General features: G+C 49.0%; 6 protein-coding genes across 6 annotated transcripts; 3 read left to right on the top strand and 3 right to left on the bottom strand.

The window, feature by feature from the left end:
* Positions 1 to 525: 525 nt before the first annotated feature.
* Positions 526 to 2775, bottom strand: BDV38DRAFT_289507 (putative Melibiase subfamily; the record flags this gene model as incomplete). Its single annotated transcript, XM_032061254.1, has 1 exon — positions 526 to 2775. The coding sequence occupies exon 1, from the start codon at positions 2683 to 2685 to the stop codon at positions 526 to 528; it is 2160 nt and encodes a 719-aa protein (XP_031919645.1). The 5' UTR covers positions 2686 to 2775.
* Positions 2776 to 5318: 2543 nt separating this feature from the next.
* On the top strand, positions 5319 to 5689 carry BDV38DRAFT_231685 (uncharacterized protein). Its single transcript, XM_032052962.1, has one exon. It carries the CDS (start codon positions 5446 to 5448, stop codon positions 5620 to 5622), a length of 177 nt encoding a protein of 58 aa, XP_031919644.1. The 5' UTR covers positions 5319 to 5445; the 3' UTR covers positions 5623 to 5689.
* Positions 5690 to 5725: 36 nt separating this feature from the next.
* Positions 5726 to 8187, top strand: BDV38DRAFT_721 (adenosine deaminase family protein). The gene is made up of 4 exons (XM_032063826.1): positions 5726 to 5973; positions 6028 to 6903; positions 6957 to 6987; positions 7048 to 8187. Exons 1-4 carry the CDS (start codon positions 5829 to 5831, stop codon positions 7796 to 7798), a joined length of 1803 nt encoding a protein of 600 aa, XP_031919643.1. The 5' UTR covers positions 5726 to 5828; the 3' UTR covers positions 7799 to 8187.
* A 3898-nt stretch (positions 8188 to 12085) lies between these two features.
* Positions 12086 to 14484, top strand: BDV38DRAFT_231679 (putative amino acid transporter). Its single transcript, XM_032052961.1, has 9 exons — positions 12086 to 12409; positions 12507 to 12520; positions 12589 to 12661; positions 12722 to 13053; positions 13110 to 13253; positions 13310 to 13524; positions 13578 to 13775; positions 13833 to 13976; positions 14030 to 14484. Exons 1-9 carry the CDS (start codon positions 12243 to 12245, stop codon positions 14114 to 14116), a joined length of 1374 nt encoding a protein of 457 aa, XP_031919642.1. The 5' UTR covers positions 12086 to 12242; the 3' UTR covers positions 14117 to 14484.
* Positions 14485 to 15205: 721 nt separating this feature from the next.
* BDV38DRAFT_289506 (zinc-dependent alcohol dehydrogenase family protein) lies at positions 15206 to 16367 on the bottom strand (the record flags this gene model as incomplete). Its single annotated transcript, XM_032061253.1, has 3 exons — positions 15206 to 15380; positions 15441 to 15798; positions 15854 to 16367. 3 exons carry the CDS (start codon positions 16365 to 16367, stop codon positions 15206 to 15208), a joined length of 1047 nt encoding a protein of 348 aa, XP_031919641.1.
* A 724-nt stretch (positions 16368 to 17091) lies between these two features.
* On the bottom strand, positions 17092 to 18254 carry BDV38DRAFT_289504 (mandelate racemase/muconate lactonizing enzyme family protein; the record flags this gene model as incomplete). Its single annotated transcript, XM_032061252.1, has 1 exon — positions 17092 to 18254. Exon 1 carries the CDS (start codon positions 18205 to 18207, stop codon positions 17092 to 17094), a length of 1116 nt encoding a protein of 371 aa, XP_031919640.1. The 5' UTR covers positions 18208 to 18254.
* Between the last annotated feature and the right edge of the window lie 2685 nt (positions 18255 to 20939).

The following is a 20939-nucleotide window of genomic DNA, read 5'->3' as shown; positions in this document are numbered from 1 at the left end:
ATATTAAACGGTACTAGTGTCTGTGCGAGAGCCAAGCAATGGAATACGAATTCAATCCTCGGGATTGGCTTATCCACGCTGTTCGCTTATCTTAAGTCACCAATGGCAAGATTAAAAATACAAGCTGACTATTCTAGGTCTATCTATAATAGATTAATTGGTGAGATTCTTAGTCTCTTCGAGGTTCATTGGTCACAGGCGCAATTTAAAATGGGAGGCCCTATTGTCTCAGCTCAGCCTCAGCGACACTGAGAATATCGTGACGCTGTATCCAAAGTTCTAAACTGGCAGAGCTGCCCAAGCGGTCAGCAATACGATAGAAAGCTGCATTGCTACCCAGCTAGACTATAAGCCAGGCAAGCCATGAATCGAAGGGGAAAATGCCGTTGTGATTCATCAAGCTTATTATTGGCGTATCATGTCCGTACTCTACTCCAGGGGACTTTCTCAGGTGCTTTTAGGTATATCTAACAGGTGGAGAATGGGACTTTAACTCGTAGTCCCTCGGGGTATGTCATTATTGCGCTAAACATCTCTACTAGTGAGCTTCAGCAGGCGAGCCGAGAGCTTCGAGGGAGTCCGGATGTGTAGTATTCCCTGCGCAAGCTCCCATGATATCTCACATGGAAAGGTAGAGGGATAAAGCAGTTCTGCCTTGACAGGACGCCCACGGAGAGCAGGAATAGGCAGCTCAACGGAATCTAGACCTCCTCGTCTCCAGACAGCTAAATAGCGGACGCCCAAATCACGATTGTCAGGCATATGCACCTCCATCCCTAATGCGACCCATTCATCATGCCAGTGAGGAAGACCGAGAGGCCAGAAAGCAGTAGCCGTGGCCAAGTCGGCGCGAATTGTACGGTATACATCCATACCTTGCTTGATAAGCGCAGACTGGTGCGGCGTAAGTTGGTCTAAGCGTCCGCTTAGATGTATGCGGCCGAGAAGACTATTAACCACCGTCATCGCATTCGTCTCGTCATCCCACTCCGGCTGAGGGTATGCCCAGGTGGCACCTTGCTCGGGGGTAACAGCTGTTGGAAGAGCGGCAGCAATTGCTGCGTAACGATCGGGATCTTGTTGGTCGCTAGTTGACTGCAAGGCATGGACAGCCAACATAGCATAATCCATTCTCTGCGCGCCGCTCGAGCAGTTTTCAATTACCAAGCCAGGATACCGGTCATGCAGCTCACTTACCCAGTGCAGGTACGCCCGATTGTGATCTAATTGACCAGACCCTGGACTTGAAGATTTGATGTCGGTACCTTGGGTGACTTCGATGTTATAGTCGAATTTAAAATAGCCTACACCATATTCGGTGACTAGCCGGTGGATAACAGCATGCATGTGTTCTCGGACGGCTGCGTGGCGATAGTCTAGCTGGTAACGCCCTTTTTCAACGATGCGCTGGCCATTTCGTTGAAAGAACGCTTCATATGGTAGCTGTTTGGTAACAACGCTGCGTACTCCAATTACTTCCGGCTCGATCCAGAGGCCTGGAATGAGGCCTTTGGTTTTCAAGTGCAAAAGTAGTTCCCGGAATCCCATCGGAAAACGCTTCTTCGACGGTTCCCACAACCCAACGTCATCCCACCAGCCGGAATCATCTGCATACCAACCAGCGTCAATAACAAAGTATTCAGCCCCGGTTCGCAGTACGGGGTCGACGAGTGCCAGGATCTTCTCGTCAGTGGGGTCACCCATAAGACAATTCATATAATCATTAAAGATAATAGGCAACCGCTCATGATCCTGGTGTTTCCGTCGCATCTGTCGCCGGTAGCGGGTCATCTCCGCAAATGCATGTTCGTAGTTCCCCAGGACATGGCATAAAGCCACAGGCACGGTGGTGAACGCCTGTCCCGGGGAGAGCGTTTGTCTCCAATCATGGTCGGTCTCGATCGGGCCGCCAGCAGCCAGATAGACACAGTCTTTCCAGTCACCGACTTCCCAGCGCCAGGAGCCATTGTTTTCCACTTGCCAAAGCCATGTCTCAGCATTGTCTGTGCGCTTCAGAAGGCCCATAGGCAAATGGCCCTCTGTTGAGAAGGTCCCTCGGTTGGAAACCGAATAGTGGCCTAAGCTGGCTGCATGTCCCTCAGGACGCCCATACACGCCGTAATCATCTATACCCAAACTGGGTAGATCGTAATCAATCCATTGTGCCTCCCGGAACCATGAATTATTGGGAACTGCGAGAATGTAGTCGGACCACCATTTTTCAGCGCCAATGGTGAGCCCACCCAGGACCAAAGAGGTCAGTTGTGTCACCACAATATCTTTATCACTATCATTTCGGATTGTACTTGTCGCACGGAGTACATTGGTGTTCTGGTAGACTGTGAGGTGCGCAATGACTGTCACTATAGAAACAGAGTCTTTCAATGTGATGTCCAGAGTATGGGTGCCCGCTTGCTGCCTAATCTCATGCGATTGGTAGCGCAGTCGGGTCCCCACGTATGTGCCTATCAGAGACTTGGATGATTTATGCTTTGCAGTGCCTTCCCCCGCCAGTCGCACCTCCACCAGCGGTGTGTAGGAATTAGCGAAGTATTTAGAGACCGACGGTCGAGAAGAACCGGACAAGGGAATCACTTCCTGCAGGGAAGCAGATCCTTGATCATCAACGTAGACATTGACACGCAAGACGTCGCTTTGTAGTGTAATGATCTCCGGGAGGGGCATATTCAAGGGGAACACTCGGGCTTCAATCACAGAACGATGTGAGTAGATTATTTGACTCGTGGGCCTTGGAAAGTAGGTCTTCGCTTCACGTTCTCATTTGTCGGTAACTCACGCAAAGAGGAATGAACTTGACTCAAGAGATGGCTGTGAAGGACTTCTTTCTTATAAGAATAAGAGCCTACAGTTCATGTTATGAGGTGGGGAAATGGCACCCTGGGGTTGGTGGAAATTGTTGGAGACAGGGTTTGCGTAAATAGGCTGGATATCCTGGCAAGGCATCTCCGCATTTTGAGGGCAACTTCTCGTCAACATCGGTTGAGGCTTGATGCCATCTAGAAACTACCCCTCTCAGGAAAATTAATATAGTGTGATAGAGCATAGCTTTTTGCTATCATAATGAACTCTGACTGATATCGACTCGCCATTTATTTTACTGATCAGATCTAATACAGTTAATCCTATTGCAAGCAAGATACTCCTAACCCAATATCTCGTTCAAAACTATTCATAGAATCTGTAATGCTCGTACCCTACCCTTTTAAGTCCATATAAAAATATCATACATTCCTAATTTACCCAGGCAGCTAGAGCAGTTCAGACAGAGCATCACCACCCACTGCTGGAAACACGTGGTAGGGTTGTTTGTTACTTCTCAATGCTCTTATCACAACCGCAAAGCCATTCTCTTCAGGGTCTCTGGCCAGTCGTACAAAATGGTTACTTGTACCTGGTCGGAAGGAATCATCATGGAAATCGATCTGGTAGCCCTGTGACACTCTAAATGGGACACATCCAGTGCGACCATGTTGCGCCCGCGGCGATATCTACCTCACCGATAACATTTGCAGGTACAGCCACTCGACTCAGGGTGGAAGCGGATAATATACCGCCGCATGTACAGTGAATGCTACTTCTTTTGACGGTACTGAGAACAAATCTGTCTGTGTAAGCCGAGGTGGTGAGTCTTAGCTCCTGCGCTGGACCAGGGCCTGGGATTTACTGTAGTCACTTCTAACCTTCTTCTTGCCCAAAGGGTGATACCTCAATCCCCGACATTGTCTACGACTCAGGTGACGATATCTGGAAATGTTGTGGTGGGACATTCGCAAAACGAGATTGTCAGAATCCATCATCAAAGGACAGCTTTCGCGCTGCCTGTCGTGATGAGATCACCGCATACTGGTCTGCTGGGTCATCGGCCACTGTTCCTTCCAGCTCCCTTCCACATCCTCTTCGGGTTCTACAACTACAACTGCAATAAGCCATCTATCCGGTGATGGCTCGTCCTCTCTATCCACCGGCGCTAAAGCGGGTATCGGCGTCGGTGCCGCGGTTGGGGGTATCTTGCTCATCACTGGGGCATTCTTTCTCCTCCGTCGACGGCGCCAAAGACATCCTCGAGCCATGCCAGTCACAGAGGGTCCGCGGCTTTCCCGATCGCTCATTGCTAGCCCGCCACCGCAAGAGCGATCGGCGACACACAAACACTTATCAGCGCAGGAGCTGGAATGACCGACAGAGCGTGGATCCAGTTGACATTCGGCTACTTGGGAAATCGATAGAGCCCATCCAATAGATTATACTTAATGCCAGGAACCCGTCATTCAGGGCTGCGACAGGCCATGAATGGTTCTGAAAGGCTTTTTGTACATCAGTGCTAGCCTTCTGCCATCTGAAAAACGGTAGCTATCAATTTGCTTCCTCATGACTAACGGAAGGACACGGACGCTGGTTTACCCATATTCGATTCTTGGCACATTCGTAGTCTGTGCCGGTTCTTCTTTAATATAGCTTAATATGATTAGAGATAAATGAAAAGAAAATTAAGCTTCTATCTATAACTTTAAGAAAGCTGTCGAAAGAGAAAGGAAAGCAAATATTCGGGGGGGCCACTTATTTTCTTCCACAGCAGGTTAATTTAAGCAGTATTGTTAATTCAATCATAGTAACGAATTCCCACGATAGACCAAAGCTTATGCCGAGCCACGAGATTTCACCAAGCTGAAGGTGTTTCGCTTGTCGGGTATGATAAAGCACAAGGCATGAAGAGACAGCTGCACCCTCATGCATTAAATCGAGAGTTAGTCAGTTCCCCTTCCTACAATTTCTTCATCGAATACTCGAGGTGATTTCCGCGGAGATTGCGGTTGCTGTGCAGTATCAGTCTCCGTTTGGCCTCATTTTCTGTTCTTTATTTAGGTTCTCAGCCAGCCTTCTCCCTTGCATGCCATCGCCATACCAGGACCGGGAAGGACGGCGACTGTTCTGCTCCAGTATCCCTCAAAGATGGCTGTTTTCCAGTATGTATGTATCCCTACTAGTAGGTCTGCAGGTCAAACTGCAGTGTTTTCTCGGTGGAGGAGAGGACTCTGTCGGTTCGTCCGATTACTCCGCACATACGTGAAAGGTACTTACTCCGTAGGAGCAGAAGGATTCCAGAGGATTTTCATAAATTGAGTGGCAGGAAAGACCCACAAGAGCTTTGGCCAGCAAATCAACAGCCTCTAAAGTGAGACATGCAGCAGGATTGTTCGAGTCAGCATGGAATTTCCAGTGAAAATTTCGCATTGCCAAGAGAATTAGGGTAGTGGGATTTAATATCAAGCTTGCGCGAAATGTAACCTGAACGGCGAAAGACGGGCGAACCTGCAGCGTTAGTCCTCTTGGCCTATCAATAAACAAACAATATTATGCAATAAGTTCGAACTATCGACGGTCTTGCCGCGATTGGTAAGACGCTATTCAACTGTCCTGATACGAATGAGAAACTCCAGTCACTGTCTGTATGATCTGACCAATGCTTCTCGTAATAGTAATCTGCTTGATATTAGAAATTCAGAATCCATGAGATCCGATGATTGGTCGTGCAATGCGATTGGTGCATATGTAGCTGGGCTCCTTGCCTTCCCCATAGCCTTGATGATCAGCCGCAGCTGAGAATGGTTTGGCTATCGTCAGAACGGCAGCCAAAATGTAGATCTAAATTCCCCATCTAAAGTGCTTCCTCTGGCTAGCCAAGATGGCGTGACACCGATGAGGTTTGTGGGCCAACGTATATATAGCTTGATAAAGCCCTCACTCATGCCAGCCTATTGTGCACAAATCCACGGCCACTTCCACCACGCCAGTGGCACTCGCCCATCATGAAGTTCCTCGTCACGGTTGGGACGCTCCTCTTCTCTTTGGTCTCTGCGCAGACTGAAGTGCCTGATGTCGACAGTCTTGCTGTGCAAAAGCATCTCCGCTCTCGGTCTGCATTGATCGCGTTCGAGAAGAGACAGCGACAAGGTCTGTACCTGCGGAAATTAACAAAACCGGTCGAAAATGTTAACATAGCGGTAGATCACTTTTTCCGTCAAAATCTTTCCTCTGTAGCCCAGAGAGCGGACGCCATCGTGGCAGCTATTCGCCAGGAGGAAATCGACGATTACTGGAGAGTCCCTGGAACCCCGGAGAAGAATGATACCGACGAGAGGTTCGCCGGGGAGGTCTTCCCGAAAGCCCGGCCGTTGATCAATGGAACCAAGCTCTGGGACGTGGTCAAGCACATGCCAAAGGGTGCTCTTTTACATGCGCATTTGCCGGCCATGCTTCCCTATGACACCCTTCTGGACACCATTCTTCACACGGAAGGTATGGTCATCTCCGCCTCCCAGGATGTATCCACCGAGGATAACCGCCGGAATGCCTCCATCTCGTTTGCCCATGTCAACCATACGATCGCGACCAATGTATCGTCGATCCATTCTAAGGATTATGTCCCTAACACGCAAATTCCCGTGACTGTGGCTGCCGATACTTTCCCCGGTGGTCGACAGGGATTCATCGACTTCGTCAATACCAAGGTGACCATCTCCCCGGAGCTGTCTGTACGTCACGAATTGGGAGTCGATGAGATCTGGCGTGTCTTCCAGACAGCCTTTGACCCCGCCAACACCATGCTATCGTACGAGCCCATTGTCCGGACATTCTACAAGAAGCTCTTTTCGCGCCTGGCCGAAGATCACATCAACTGGGTAGAAATCCGTGCTGGAGGTTCGAGCGGCAAGCTGGTCCATGAGGGCCAGGAGGACCCTGATCCGGATCTGGACATTTGGTGGAACGTGCTGCTGGAGGAGCTGGAGAAGTTTCAGAAATCTCCGGAGGGCGCACACTTCTGGGGAGCGAGGGTCATCTGGTCTGACAGCCGAGGCAAGAACCGTGCTTCACTGACCAAGAGTAAGTAGAAATTGCCGAGATCAATGCTCTCTGTATCTAATGGGTTCGCGCAGGCATGAAAATTGCTCTTGAGCGGAAGCGCAGGTGAGACTTCTAATTTTCCTGGAACTATGAGTTTCTTGTTGATTAACAGATCTTGATTAGACACCCTCAGCTCTTTTCCGGCTACGATGTGGTTGCTCAGGAAGATTTGGGCCGTCCGCTCATCGATATGGCACCCGAATTGATCTGGTTCCAGCAACAGGCTGAGGAGTCGAACCTCACTATCCCTTTCTTCTTCCATGCGGGTGAGACCCTCGGCGATGGAAATTCGACCGACCTCAACTTGTTCGATGCAGTTCTCTTCGGCACACGCCGTATCGGACACGGCTTCTCCCTGTACAAGCACCCGAGACTGATTGACGAGGTGATCGAGAACGGTATCATGGTTGAAGTTTGCCCTATCTCAAATGAAGTCCTTCGTCTCGCCACCGATGCCCTTCACCATCCCCTCCCCGCAATGATTGCCCACGGTATTCCGACGGCCATCAGCAACGACGACCCGGCGATCCTTGGCCAGAACGCAGCTGGTCTGAGCTACGACTTCTATCAGACAATTCAAGCCTTTGACAATATTGGTCTTGCTGGCCTGGTAAGCTCTCTCTCTCGTGGTGCTTTCATATGTAATGGAACACGGCTAACAAGAAGAAAACAGGGAGCGCTCGCGCAGAACAGTATTCGATGGAGCAACTTCGAAGATCAGGACGACGTTGAGTGGGTTCGTGATATTGACTTGGGTGAGAATGGCGACGGCATTAAGGCCCAGCGTCTGCAGGAGTGGAAGGAGAAGTGGGAGGCTTTCTGTGAGTGGGTTGTGCAGGAGTATGGAGACCGTTACGCCACGGAGGAGATCTGATGCCTATAATTGGGCCCATGAATGTTGGACTGATACCTCATCTTTCCATGCCATTGCCTTATATTAGCTATTTCACACTAAATATATTTAACTCAATTTTGGTTATGGTCGTATGGTAGATTGCGGAATAACCTCACAGTATTCAAAGAGTGACCGCAAATGCTCAAATACTCACGACTGGATAGACCATCAGCCATCAGAATACCTGTAACCGCATGTCACTGATCTATTATTGCCCGTTGGCAGTATTCCCGTTTCCTAGCACCAAATTCCCTGTGTCCATCACCTTTTGCAATGCAGAGTTCAGCGAGAGTATGTTCTTAGCTTAGGGCAACCAATTTCCAAAATCAGCCCTACCACGTGCTTCCTGCCCTAATGTCTGCATGATCTGTTCTGCACAGGCGAGAACCGCTTCGAAGTCAAGACTATTGGTCGTTTGCGGTTGTATTGTGCTGTACGGTAAGTCGGCCATAGCAGCACTGTTTCCGCCTGTTCTCGCTGAATCCTCCTCAACGCTGTTTTCCTCTAGAGATGGCTCGATTCTCCATCAATCCTCGACTTAGTGCCGAAGACTCCACAGACGTGTCTCTGAGCCCTGTGGACTGATTGACCCTAGCGAACAAGACGATCGACGCCCTTGAGCCGTGACAAGCTTCCCGTGACAGCAAGGCATCGCGATAATTCGTCAGACACCGTTGGTTTGGCTCACATGTCGTAGAGTATCCATCCAAGTGCTTTGCTTCCAGCTTAGAGGCATGCCTACGTGTCCGCAAGCAGATGCGACCGTGGAAAAGCAATGGCGCACTGCATAGTCTAACCGAGATAGCATATTCAGAACGACGAAAGGAACACTTCGGCTTCTTCGAGTCGGGCGCCATAGATCACGAGCTTCGAACGGAAGTACATATCAATACGATATATTCACCAAAGACCGATCGAGCAATGCATGACGTGCGTATCTGCTACATGTCGCCGGTCAATATATCGATACAAGAGAGCCGTTTTTCTGCTATCGGAACGCGCGCTTGGCGGACTCAATCGCACCGGAAGCGACATACTAAGGCACATCGTTCCTGCTGCTCTATAATCCATTCTTGGGTGTTCTATCCACTCATCTTCAGGGTAAGCTTCGGGGTCTGCGCAATAAGAACTCCCATCGGAACAATCTATCCAGAATGAAGCTTCATGTCGTGGTGTTTGCCAATCTCTTAGCGCCCGGTCGGAGGACGGCTAGGGCAACGAATAACATCGATAAGGGCTGGCGGGTGGCTGAATAAGTAACTCTGATCCCTGTCATGCAAGTCATCTTGGCTCGTGGGAAATCTGTAGCTGTTGTTATGTCAATCTAGCCCTTGTAGAGCATATTGACTGGATAAATTCGTCTGGAGATCATGATCGAAGGAATACAAGTTGGCGAGTCAATCGAACTTCAATTTGTAACGTTGAACATCTCTAATATTAGGAGATAGCACCATTCACCACAGTATAACTGGCAAATTGACCAATATGTGGTATGAGATAGCAAGTAAGCCATCCACCCATACGAAAGAGCAAACTCAGAAACCGGCCTCAGTGGGGAGATAGACAAGAGAGATCGTGTGCAAGCGGGAAGAAATATATACGACGACAATTATGCCAACATATCTTTCCACCAGTGCGAGTGAAACGGCGCGATTTAAATAAGCTAGGTCCGCAAGAGTGCATTTCTCCTCCGTACTAAATTCCATTCTATTACTTTAGAGCTGGGGTCGATGACGCCGTTCTCTCAAGCACATCAATATATAATAGCGAGCCAAGCCGCCGGCATACACGCCGACCGGAGATCGTTTACATAGTATACTTCTTATGGTTGGAGAACTTCATCCTTCGACAGTCCAACTGCACCTGATGGAGCATGAATTAGAAAGCCTTTGAGGACTAGTCTTAGCGTGTGACGATTTAACCATTACTCCTCCGTATTCTCCAATCCGCTAAGATCCACCATGAATATCATTATAATTTCTACAAGCGAGATGAGCGTCCGGCCGAATGTGGCGACATTTGTCTTGGCCGCCGAGATTCTACGGTAACTGGTGGTTCACGGTGTTGCCGAACGTGGGACACCACAAGTTTTTCCTTAATGTAAATGTGCTACGCATAAGATGTACAATTGCCATTGTTTCGGATCAATTGACCCTGTTAAGTATAGTATCAAAATTCTCGGCGTCTGCCCAACAAAAGGCCAAAGAGTGTTCACTATCTCCTTGGCAACTACGCCTCATCTTTATCGGCGAACGGAAGATCTTCGGTCAGGCCTTTTCCCAGTCAGGTAATTTAAAAGAGAAAGTGCATGGAAGCTACCAAAAGATCTGCACCGATAGGTCTGAACTTTGATAGTGTTTCGAACAATGCTAAGCGCGGCAATGGGGAATTTAGAAAAACGTGGTTGCAGTAATGATAAGATAGAGTACCTGAAGCAAGCGAGCTCAATGATTATTGAATAATTCTATTAGAGTAAACAGGGCCTATCTCACTATCTCGGTGGAGCAGGAGCCCGATAGCTCGTTTTGGCTCCGCCCTAGATACAGATATCAAGCTTGTATCCAGATCTAGATTATTAAGGATGTGGAGCAAGTTTGAGTCGGTATGCCGGTAGTCCTTATTCTTAATGTCTAGTGAATTGTCTGTACATCGCTCTCTGATGATGTTTGGATTATTACAGCATCTACAGAGACGATTGAGGGCTGTTCGAGTACAGATGTAGCAGAGCATCACAGCGTGCCTGTCATGACGGAAGACGGAATCCGAGCAGCACGAAGGGGTTCTAGAAGGCATCGAGGTTCAACTATCGAGGTCTCCACCGGCTTCACGAGTCTACACCGAAGCGCACCGGGCCGGGAACCGGCAACATACCGGTGGAACCAACCGGGTAGAAATTAGATACGTAGTGCATGTGAGCAGCGGTAGCCTAAGGAACCGACTGGAGAACCTCCCATCATATTCCCCGACACGGCGTCTTTATTGGCACAATCCAGCCACTAACCGCGTGCCGAGTCCTTCCCCAGGGGAGTGATTGTTCCATCGCCTCTTCCCCCGGAGTGCGGCCCCCACTGGAGAGTGACCGACCTGAGTCGAAAAATAGTAAATCCGGAGTAGCGATGCGGGGAGAAGGGGATCAAACAGTAAAGCCCTAAGGTGGTATGCGTCTCGCCTCCACCCCTTGCGTAGAAAAACCCGCAACAAGTAACACAAGCGATATTCAATTTGCATTGTGTTGTTCCTGATTTTCCCTTGATATTGATGCAACCCTCGGGTGACGTACCATCTCGGCCAGCCCGGGTCCGGCACGCTTTCCTGTCCTGATGGCAGCACTCAAGGTCTCGCCACCGAAACTAATCCTACTTTGTACACTCCATAGAGCACTGATTCTTCCATACTACGTACCCCGGTCAACTCCAGGCAGCCAAGCCGCCATACGAGAAAGTGTCCAATTACATAATATATCAATTACCTAATGGCAGGACGGAAGGAGGTCCCTTCCCCAGACCGAATCCAGGTGGCCATGCGGAGGTTGTCTCACTCCACGGGTTCTAACCTCACTAACCGTAGAGAGGCAACCGGTGACGTACAGACGTGGAGAAATCCTCTCCTTCCTCCCATTGTCGGGAAACCGAGTGGTAATATCCGTACGTTATGAAAATCAATCATTGGCCTCCCGATGTGGAGGAGATTTTCCGCCAGACACCGCTGCTATCAGCAGTGCCGAACAGGAGGTGTTCTGTCACGGCCCATCGGCACCACTTTTCTGCAGGGAAGGTATTCCAATGAGCCAATGCGAGTCTCGAATTGTCCTGCGTCTCGGCGGGTGTTCCACATTCAGCCGTGGGACTGTTTCTAAGCACAGTGGCACACAGCCTCGCCGAACGTTTTGTTCTGCAATCGTTCTAGTCTTCCTTCCGTATTCGGTCATCTTATGCGGTCGTGAACAATACTCCGTACTACTCTGTACATTCCGATGAGACAAGAAACGCAAGGGGAGACGGAAAACGGCAAAGGACCGCGGGATCTGCATTGTGAGATCATCGTCACGGATTTAGGGCAACGACTTAGCCCTTTGAGGCGTGAGAATAAGAGTTTGAAGAGCGTGCGGCAAGTGCTGACTCAGCATGTTCAGCCAATCAGAGCCTGGGTCAGAAAATTCTGGATGGAGTCGAGGCAAAAGTTAAACCTAAAACCCTAATTATGGAGAATATCGAAAAGAAGGAAAAAAGAAAAGGCAAAAAAAAAAATTATTAACGGAACATAACCGCTCGGTTGGGGATTTTAGTCTATTTGTTAGTTATATCCGACTCCAACCGCCTCCCCAGTGGTCCTAGCTGCTCCTAAAATACTGCGGCGGCGCCGTTGTTTTTCGATTCTTTCTCCTTATGATCCTTTTTGCGACTCATCCATCCCTATCGACAACATGACCGTACACAGAGAGGCCGAGTCGGCTGCCATCCAGAATGGCCCCAACTATGATGATCATTATGCCGACGTGGAGAAGAAGGAATACAGTGAGGATGTGCCAGCAAACGATCCATTCGGCAACGAGGAAGAAGGAGAAGTCAAGTATCGTGTTATGGGTTGGTGGTAAGCTTCCAATGCTCCGTGCAAAAAAGGAGTGCCGTTGTTGTTCAGCGGTGCTATGCTTCCAATACGGTCGCTGACCTAGGCAATTTGACTACAGGCAATGTGGAATGTGTAAGCAGTCCTCCACTCGGTTCCTGGACCATAACTCTGAGCATGCTGTCTAACGCGCCCATGTATAGTGATGATCGCGGAGAATATGTCCCTAGGCATTCTATCGCTTCCATCCGCGATGGCAACGCTAGGACTTGTTCCGTAGGTGTCATCTCATCCTATAAGTCAATGAACAACGGAAAGACTAACGAACAACTCTAGAGGAGTGATTATTCTTGTCGGAATGTCCGGCGTATCGTGGTACACAGGTTATGTTATCGGACAGTTTAAGCTTCGCTTCCCTCAAACGCACAGCATGGGTGACGCCGGAGAGCTTATTCTGGGTCGCTTTGGACGGGAAATGATGGGTATTGGCCAACTGCTCCTCTTGATCTTCCTGATGGCTAGCCATATCCTTACGTTCTCGGTGCTATTCAATACCATCACCGGTCACGGAACCTGCACCATAGTTTTCGCTGTCATTGGAATGGTCGTCAGCTTCATCGGCGCCCTTCCACGTACCATGAACAAGGTGTACTATATGTCCATTGTCTGTCAGTACTTCCCACTACCCAGGCATCTTGCAAACTGTTACTGACAACCCTTTCAGCTTGCATTAGTATCATCGCAGCGACCTTTATCACCATGATTTCCATTGGAGTCCAGGCCCCTCCTCATGTCCAGGTCGATGCGACCAGGGACGTTAGCTTCCAGGATGCATTCTTGGCCGTGTGCAACATTATCTTTGCCTATAGTATGGCTTGATCACCTCTCCGGCATATCGTGCATATTGTTCTAACCTCGTCACAGTCACTCACGTTGCCTTCTTCGGACTCATCTCGGAAATGAGAGACCCTCGGGAATTCCCCAAGTCGTTGACCATGCTTCAAGTGGTGGACACGTCCATGTACGTCGTCACAGCGATCGTCGCCTATCGTTATGCCGGCCCAGATATCGCATCCCCCGCCCTTTCGTCTGCAGGACCTGTCATGAAGAAGGTTGCTTACGGCATTGCGATGCCCACTGTGCGTTTAGTCCTGATGTCCCTCAACCGTTCAACTTTCTCACTGTTCCATAGGTTGTCATTGCCGGTGTTATTTACGGTCACGTTGCCTGTAAATACATCTATGTTCGCGTTTTCCGTGGCTCTGACCACATGCACCAGAAGAGCATGCTTGCTGTTGGAACCTGGGTTGGCATTGCACTCGCCCTGTGGGTGATCGCATGGGTCATTGCTGAGTCCATTCCCGTCTTCAACGACCTTCTGAGTTTGATTGTATGCGTTCTTAACCCCCCCAATGTTCCCTGTCTGTTGCTAATTCATCCCCTATAGAGTGCCCTTTTCGGTAGTTGGTTCAGTTATGGATTCCCTGCCATTTTCTGGTTGGTCATGAACAAGGGAGTCTGGTTCTCTTCTCCCCGGAAGATCCTCCTGACCATCGTCAACCTGATCATCCTCGGCATCGCCTGCGCCATTGTATGTCTTTACCCTCTCCATTTCTTCTCGTTATGATATTAACCTCTCTGCAGTGCGGTTTGGGTCTCTACGTCTCGGGTAAATCGATCCACGAGAACTCCTCTTCTGCTAGCTGGACCTGTGCCAACAACGCCGTCTAATTCTCTTTTACGGCACCCTCCACCCACAACAAGACACACGCACCGTGTCGATGACTTCCTATGAGAAGATATTGGGATGGGCATGTTAGAACCAGCCATTTCGATTATAGCGGGCCTATAGTTTTGGGACTCGGCCATCGCCCAGTCACCAGATTCAAGGCTGTTCTAATGGTTACTATATATATTAGCATCTTGATCGGCATCTTAGAAAGCGTCAAGGGATCTGTACTGTACATAGAATATCTAGAGAGCTTCACTTTTTTGCATGTGACATGAAGTCAAAATGAACATAAATTCTTCACCTTAAAATCGTGGTCGTCATGCATGGTCCGTGGTTGTCAGTATCACCTTCAGTCAGCGGCCCGTAGCGATAGAATACCTTCATGCTATTTATCATGGATTTCAATCGATGCCTTTGGATGATGACACGATTCATTTGTATAATTTACTTGAGAAACGACCAAACGCGACCGTGGTGAACTCATCCTCTGGAGAGTTGCCTAGATCTGGATTCTTGCCTTCTTTTACTCGGAACAATCGTGCCCTGATCCTGTGAGATACAGAGTTAGACTCTCTTTGGCAGTGATGAATTGGATAAACTCCTGGATATGCCTAGACAAAACGGATTTACATTGTGCTGATTTCACTTGATAGTGTGTCAGGAGAGAGAGAGATATATATCTTGACAAGAACATGAACACAGATCCGGTGGCGACGAGAACATTGCAACGACCCACAAGATTACAGTATCGAAATGAAAGCTTAAATAAGAGACGTACCCCGACTCAGTGTCTACCACTCTAGTAACTGATACTCAACTATAGAATTGTGGATAACTGGCCCGAGTTTAGGAGGTAGAAACAGCCACGCAGCAGGCTTGGCGCATAGAGGATAGGAGATCCCACGACGGTCATGAACGTCCATAGTAGTATGGATATTAGATTGCAAATGATTTAAGTTAGCTCATTACCCGTTGGCTACAACATACCTTTGCTCAAATGACTGAAGGTGTGGGAATTCCGAAAATTATGGAAGCATTTTCTGACTGCCGTAAAACTCTTCGCTAAACATACTAACTAGCAGGGAGCACTAGAGACGAAGCACCAGTTTTCCAACCTGTTTACCTTGCCAGACATACTCAATGGCCTCATCGGCCTTTTCAAACGGGTAGATGGAGTCGATAATATCATCGAACTTGATTTGTGTGGCCGAAAGCGCATCGCAAAGGTCGTCTTGATCCTGCTTGGACCCAGCATTGATACCCCTAATAGTGACGATTAGTCCCTGCTCAGGCAGGTCATCCTAGTATGTAATGAGGCCTCACCTTAGGACAACTCTCCTGTCGATTAGAACGGACAGAAGCTCTGCGAATTCGCTGGTATCCTGCTTGCTGAGATATCCCACCTGGCTAACAATTCCGCCACGTCGTGTACACTTCATGCTCTTCACCAGCGTGGAGGATCCACCAACCTCAACCACGATATCGACACCGGCTCCATCGGTCAACTTTAGAACTTCCTCGTGCCACTCGGGGTTCTTGGAGTAGTTCACAGTCAACAGCGGGGGGCTGGGGAACTGCTCCTTCATTTTCTGCAACTTGGCGTCGCTCGAGGAGGTCATGATCACCTTCAGGCCTGCGGCCCGCGCCAACTTGAGCGCAAACATGGCCACGCCGCCGGTACCTTTCGAGTCGTTAGAAGAAAAATCCAGCCTAGCTTTCAGTTGCAGTGGACCGACCTTGAATCAGGACAGTTTGACCAATTTCCATACCCTTCAGCGCCGCCCACGCGGTCACCCCGGCGCACGGGATAAGACTCGCTTGAACCCAGTCGAGGTACGTAGGCAGCTTGCACAGCTTGTGCTCATCAAACACGATGTAATCTGCCAGTACTCCATCCTCATCGGCCGCTAGCCAAGACCGAGTCTTTTCTCGTCCAGTGATGTTCTCCGTGTCCACGATCGGGGCTGCCCGATCCCCAATCGCCAAGTTCTTCACCCTCTCGCCGACGGCGACCACCTCACCCGCTGCATCATTGCAGGGGATTCCATGGGGTACTACCGGCCAAGGGTTGCCTCCGTTGGCAATGTTGGCGTCTCTGTAATTGAGCGACACGGCATGGACCTTGATCAAGACCCCGGAGGGAGATAGGGGAGGAATTGCTTCGGTGACAAGCTTCACCTTAGGGGTACCCGGAGTATGATCATCCGTTCGGCGAAAAGCCTGGCGGGATGTAGGTTGTGGTTGCGACATGTTGGTTTTGTGTTATAGTAGGATTCTCTTTGGATTGTTGAGTATTTGCTTCGTAATTCCTTGTTGGTTGAAGCAGCTGTCCCGTTTATTTATCAGTGGCATCTCTGAGTCGGAACCAAACATTCATGACGACGAATTACCCCACCAACCTGTGCGGGGAAAACAGGACGACGTTGGCATACTGAACTTGAATCTATACTTGCATCTATACTCATCCCGCCGGGCTGTTGTGCTCTCATTTTTTTCACCAGATTGGGGTTAGTGATCCCGGGTGGATTATTAATTCATGCTCTTCATCTTCTTCCGCGTGGATCGGCTGAGAACCCGAGACCTGTTGACCTTCTAGAGATAAGAGATCCATACAAGCAAATTTTGTTAGCGATGGGAGCTCACTTTACCTTCCAATCTCAGTCACTGGGGTCTGCAGCAGGAGTAATTCCTGGTCTACGTGTGTCAGTCCGGAGTTACCTCTCGGTACAGGGGATCGACAATTTTGCCAGTTGAAGGTGAGATTTCCTCAGTGCTGATGCAGGAAAACTGAGAATTTGGGAGGTATGATATTCATAGATCATCGAACATGGTATGTTCTGCTACTTTTCTGCGACGCGGTTCAGCTAAAAGGTAATGGCACAGTTTATAGTACTAAATTGTTTCATTGCAACATGGCCGCGACTAGCCCAGCCCTCTCTTCAAAACAGGTCACTTTCACCAGCTATATACAGATTTAAAAGTAGCTAGCAACAGCCTCTCCCAGCACGTCTAAGCGCGGCGTGATTCCTAAGCCTGGTGTGGTCGGCGCGGTGACGAAGCCATCTTGGACGTCAAACGCTCCATCCGCGGTCTTGATGGTGACCATATCCCGACTTTCCAGGATGCAACGTAAAGATCGCTCCGGGATAGTTTGGGCCAGATGCACAATCGCGGCAAATGCGATGTCCGAACCCGTCGTCTCCTGAACACTTATACTATAGCCCGCTGCCAGGCAGATGTCCCGCTGACGGCGGCCCCTGGTCAGACCACCAGATTTGGAAATCTTCAGATCAACACCTTCCGCCGCATCGTCCGCGAGAATCTGGATGACGGACATCTCATTCGTGGCGAGTTCGTCGTAGATGATCGGAATATCGGTCCTCCGTCGGAGAGACACACACTCACGCCAGGTGGCGCAAGGGGCCTCCAACACAAAATCCAGACCGTGAGGCAACAGCCTCAAGAACCGTAGAGCGGTTTCCACCGACAATCCACCGTTGGCATCCACAATGAAGAACTCATCGGGTTGCTGGTCAGCAAGAGCCGCTGCGACCCGCGCGGCGTCAAGGACAGGTTCTCCCGCGATTTTAACCGAGTGTCCTTTGTATCCCCTTGCGCGATATTTGGCAACTCGTGCGCGCATGTCTTCCGGCTCTCCGACATAAATAGAGGAGATCAATGACAATTGATTGTCGGTGCGACCACCCAGAAGCTCGCACACAGGCAGTCCGACCGACTTGCCAAAGATATCCCAGCAAGCCACGTCGATGGCTGTCTTGGCATCTTCATGCCCGAGCAATGCATCGTCCATCGCATCATTGATGCGGTCGACTCTTCGTGGGTCCAGACCGATCAGGCTTGGTGCCATTGTAGCGATACCAGCCCTGACGCCGCGGGCATGGGAAGCAATGTAGTTGGAGCCAAAGGGGGTGCTTTCTCCCCAGCCCTCAATACCAGTATCAGTGGTTATCCGTACAATGGTAGCGTCAAAGCTCCGGTACTCTCGCCCGGCAGAGAGGTAGTAGACACCGCCTGAGTAGGGCAGATCGACTTGAAAAACATCGATCCGCGCAATTTTCAAGTCTGACATCTTTGCTGAGTTGATGGAGTAAGTTGCAGCGAGGGAGAACGTAAAGCAATACGTCAGCGTGCTTGAGACAAAAACAGACCAAAATCTCTCACGTCCAACGTAAAAGTTGGGGGCAAATTTAGTTGTTATATAGTCGAGCTGTCGGGAATAAAGGCGAGAGTACCGAATGAATTGTGGCCAACCATCGGCCTGTAAAAATCATCGGAACGTAAAGCATTTCCTCTCTCGTACCTAAAAAGTAAAATCCAACGGAATGCATAGCCGAGCAGGATCGTGACCTTTCTTCGCTCACGCGCAAATGGGTGTCGGGAGTATTACCGTTTTCCTGTGCCTATGGTGCATGGGCTGGGACTCGAGATAGCCATCAGGGTTCCTGCGGGGAAGTTTCTTTTGGGTGAATTAGCCCCCTAGCAACTTGGGAAATTATAGCTGAGATGGGAATGCTCACCGGACTCGCGTGAATGAGGGGGACATATCTGCTTCCCCGCATATTGACAGCTCGAGAGGTCTGTGCCTGTGCTCAGTATGAGTTGCCGATTCTACCTATTCGAGCAGATGACACCTCCAGTGGAACATATAGTACTGAGAACCTACCGATCTTTATCCAATGGGTATTTTGGAGTACCTATCTGTTATCTCAGCCCCACGTCTCTTCACGACCTATTCAAGAGGGAAAGCGACCCTACCGCAGACTACATAGAGTATGAGAACCAACCCTCCCCCCCCCTTTAAAGGGGGTATGATGAACGTCGTGTACTGGCTCAAGTGAAGTGGCTCACTGTGTATGCTGTTTCTTTCGAAAATCAACACTATAATCTGTGTACAATTCAATTTGTTCCGAACAGTCTGCCAACCCTTTACCATTCACCCTTCATTGTTCCCACCTTCCCAACAGACATATTGCCCACCATAATAGGCGCAGATGGCCATGCGAATTAGGAAAGATGATGGGATATGATCCTTGTAGGGGACTGGTTATCGTTGAGATGAGGTCTTTCGGCACAGAAGGATCAGAGAAATTGATTGCAAGCTCACACAGCCACAGCACCATATGATAGTTGGCTCAAGCCTCTCAGCATAGTGAATGTAGCATACAGAACCACAAGGCGTGACCGACTTTTAATTTCGATGTCAACTCAGTATACAATCAGAAAACACATGTAAATCGTGGGTTGTGATCCCCCATACTGACTGTATGTGATGAGTGTGATAGTGAAGCCGATGAGCCGAAGGAATAGCACCCTTGTCTGCTACTGGGGCAAATATAAGGATATTATATTGATTATATATACATTGTAGGGTTGGTATCCGCGAACAAGGCAAGACAACGTGGTAGCGCAGTACATATGACGCTACAATTGATTAAGAACAAACCATGTTTCAGATGACAAATAAAGCCGCAAATCTATATCCATGCGCCTGCTATGGACATCGAAGCATTTTAACTTTGTAGACACTTCCAAGCAAGCAAAGGGACCCAATCACGGAGGGGGTTCCGGCAACTAGTTGGACTTATCCGCTTACATTGACAGTATATCAATGAACATACATCAGCCAAGCCTCATGGCAAGACGATCCATCACCCGTCAGGTCAACGGCAAATCTCCGATTGGGATACAGCTGCTGTTTCACCGAACTTCGGTCTTTTCAAGGTACAGAGACTGCCCCGGAGTCCCGGACGCCATAGGGACCAACTCGAGTTAGTAACTCTGGTAGTATCAATGTTTCCGCGACTCAATAGGATTGATTGTCCGAGTCCAGCTTATATGCTCTTCTGAAGATGCGGGTACATGGACCACCATTTCTTACATGCTATCAAAAATGCTGACGCGGCCAAATCTATGAGGTCACTACTACACGGAGTTTGTTACAGTCAGGAAATAAACACAGCCAATGGTCATTGGACACAATCCGCAATATAACTCCTGTGTAAATTAGATCTCATGTTACAGGGAGTTCGCAATTGCCTTGTATCTTGTTTTATTGTGAAACACGACCAAACCATGGCAGCAACAAGCGCATCCCTGGGAGTCTTTTGATTGTAGGCAGGGCTTGGCCCTACATCAGGAACGTCTGTTCGAATTGATGGAACCTCAAGACAATATCCTCTTTTGGCAAGGCGATCGCCCCGTACCCGATTTGGTATTTGGCTATACATTGAAGTCAGTCCGGTAGGATGGGAAACGCTCTGTATGGCAGTCGGTTCCTTAAAATGACATTTATCCTAGTTTAAATCTGTTGCGACGTAATCCCAATACAAAAGATTTGCATTTACAAATTGTTAGAAACGAAATAACTGACCATAGCGCAGACTTTCTAGAACGCATTAAAAATCACGCTAAAGTATACCGAGCCAGAGATAAGGGTGGGCCCTATAGTAGGTAATCTAATTCTATGGTAATGGTCTGAAGAGATTACGAATCACTATTGGGGGATGCAAACCAAAGACCTCATATACAGTACTGTCCCTGCAGATCTCTGGCATTCAAAGTGGAAGGGCCCATTGGTTAGAATTTGAATCGTGTGCGGTTCACTTGGCGTAGAATATCGGCCAATATCAACCATAAAGAGTGATTTCTACGGGTGATAAAATCAACCAAAAGGGAGATGCGAGCGGTGATCGCCAGCCCATGTCTCTACGAAGAAGCTAATATATTCATGTTTCAGGTAACCGTTGAGTTTCCGCCATAGGGATATCGTAGACAGCATTATTTTTGTCGGGATTTCGGTCA

This window comes from Aspergillus pseudotamarii, assembly GCF_009193445.1.
Source record: "Aspergillus pseudotamarii strain CBS 117625 unplaced genomic scaffold BDV38scaffold_1, whole genome shotgun sequence".
Classification (NCBI taxonomy): Eukaryota; Fungi; Ascomycota; class Eurotiomycetes; order Eurotiales; family Aspergillaceae; genus Aspergillus; species Aspergillus pseudotamarii.
This window is presented reverse-complemented; position numbering and strand designations above follow the sequence as displayed.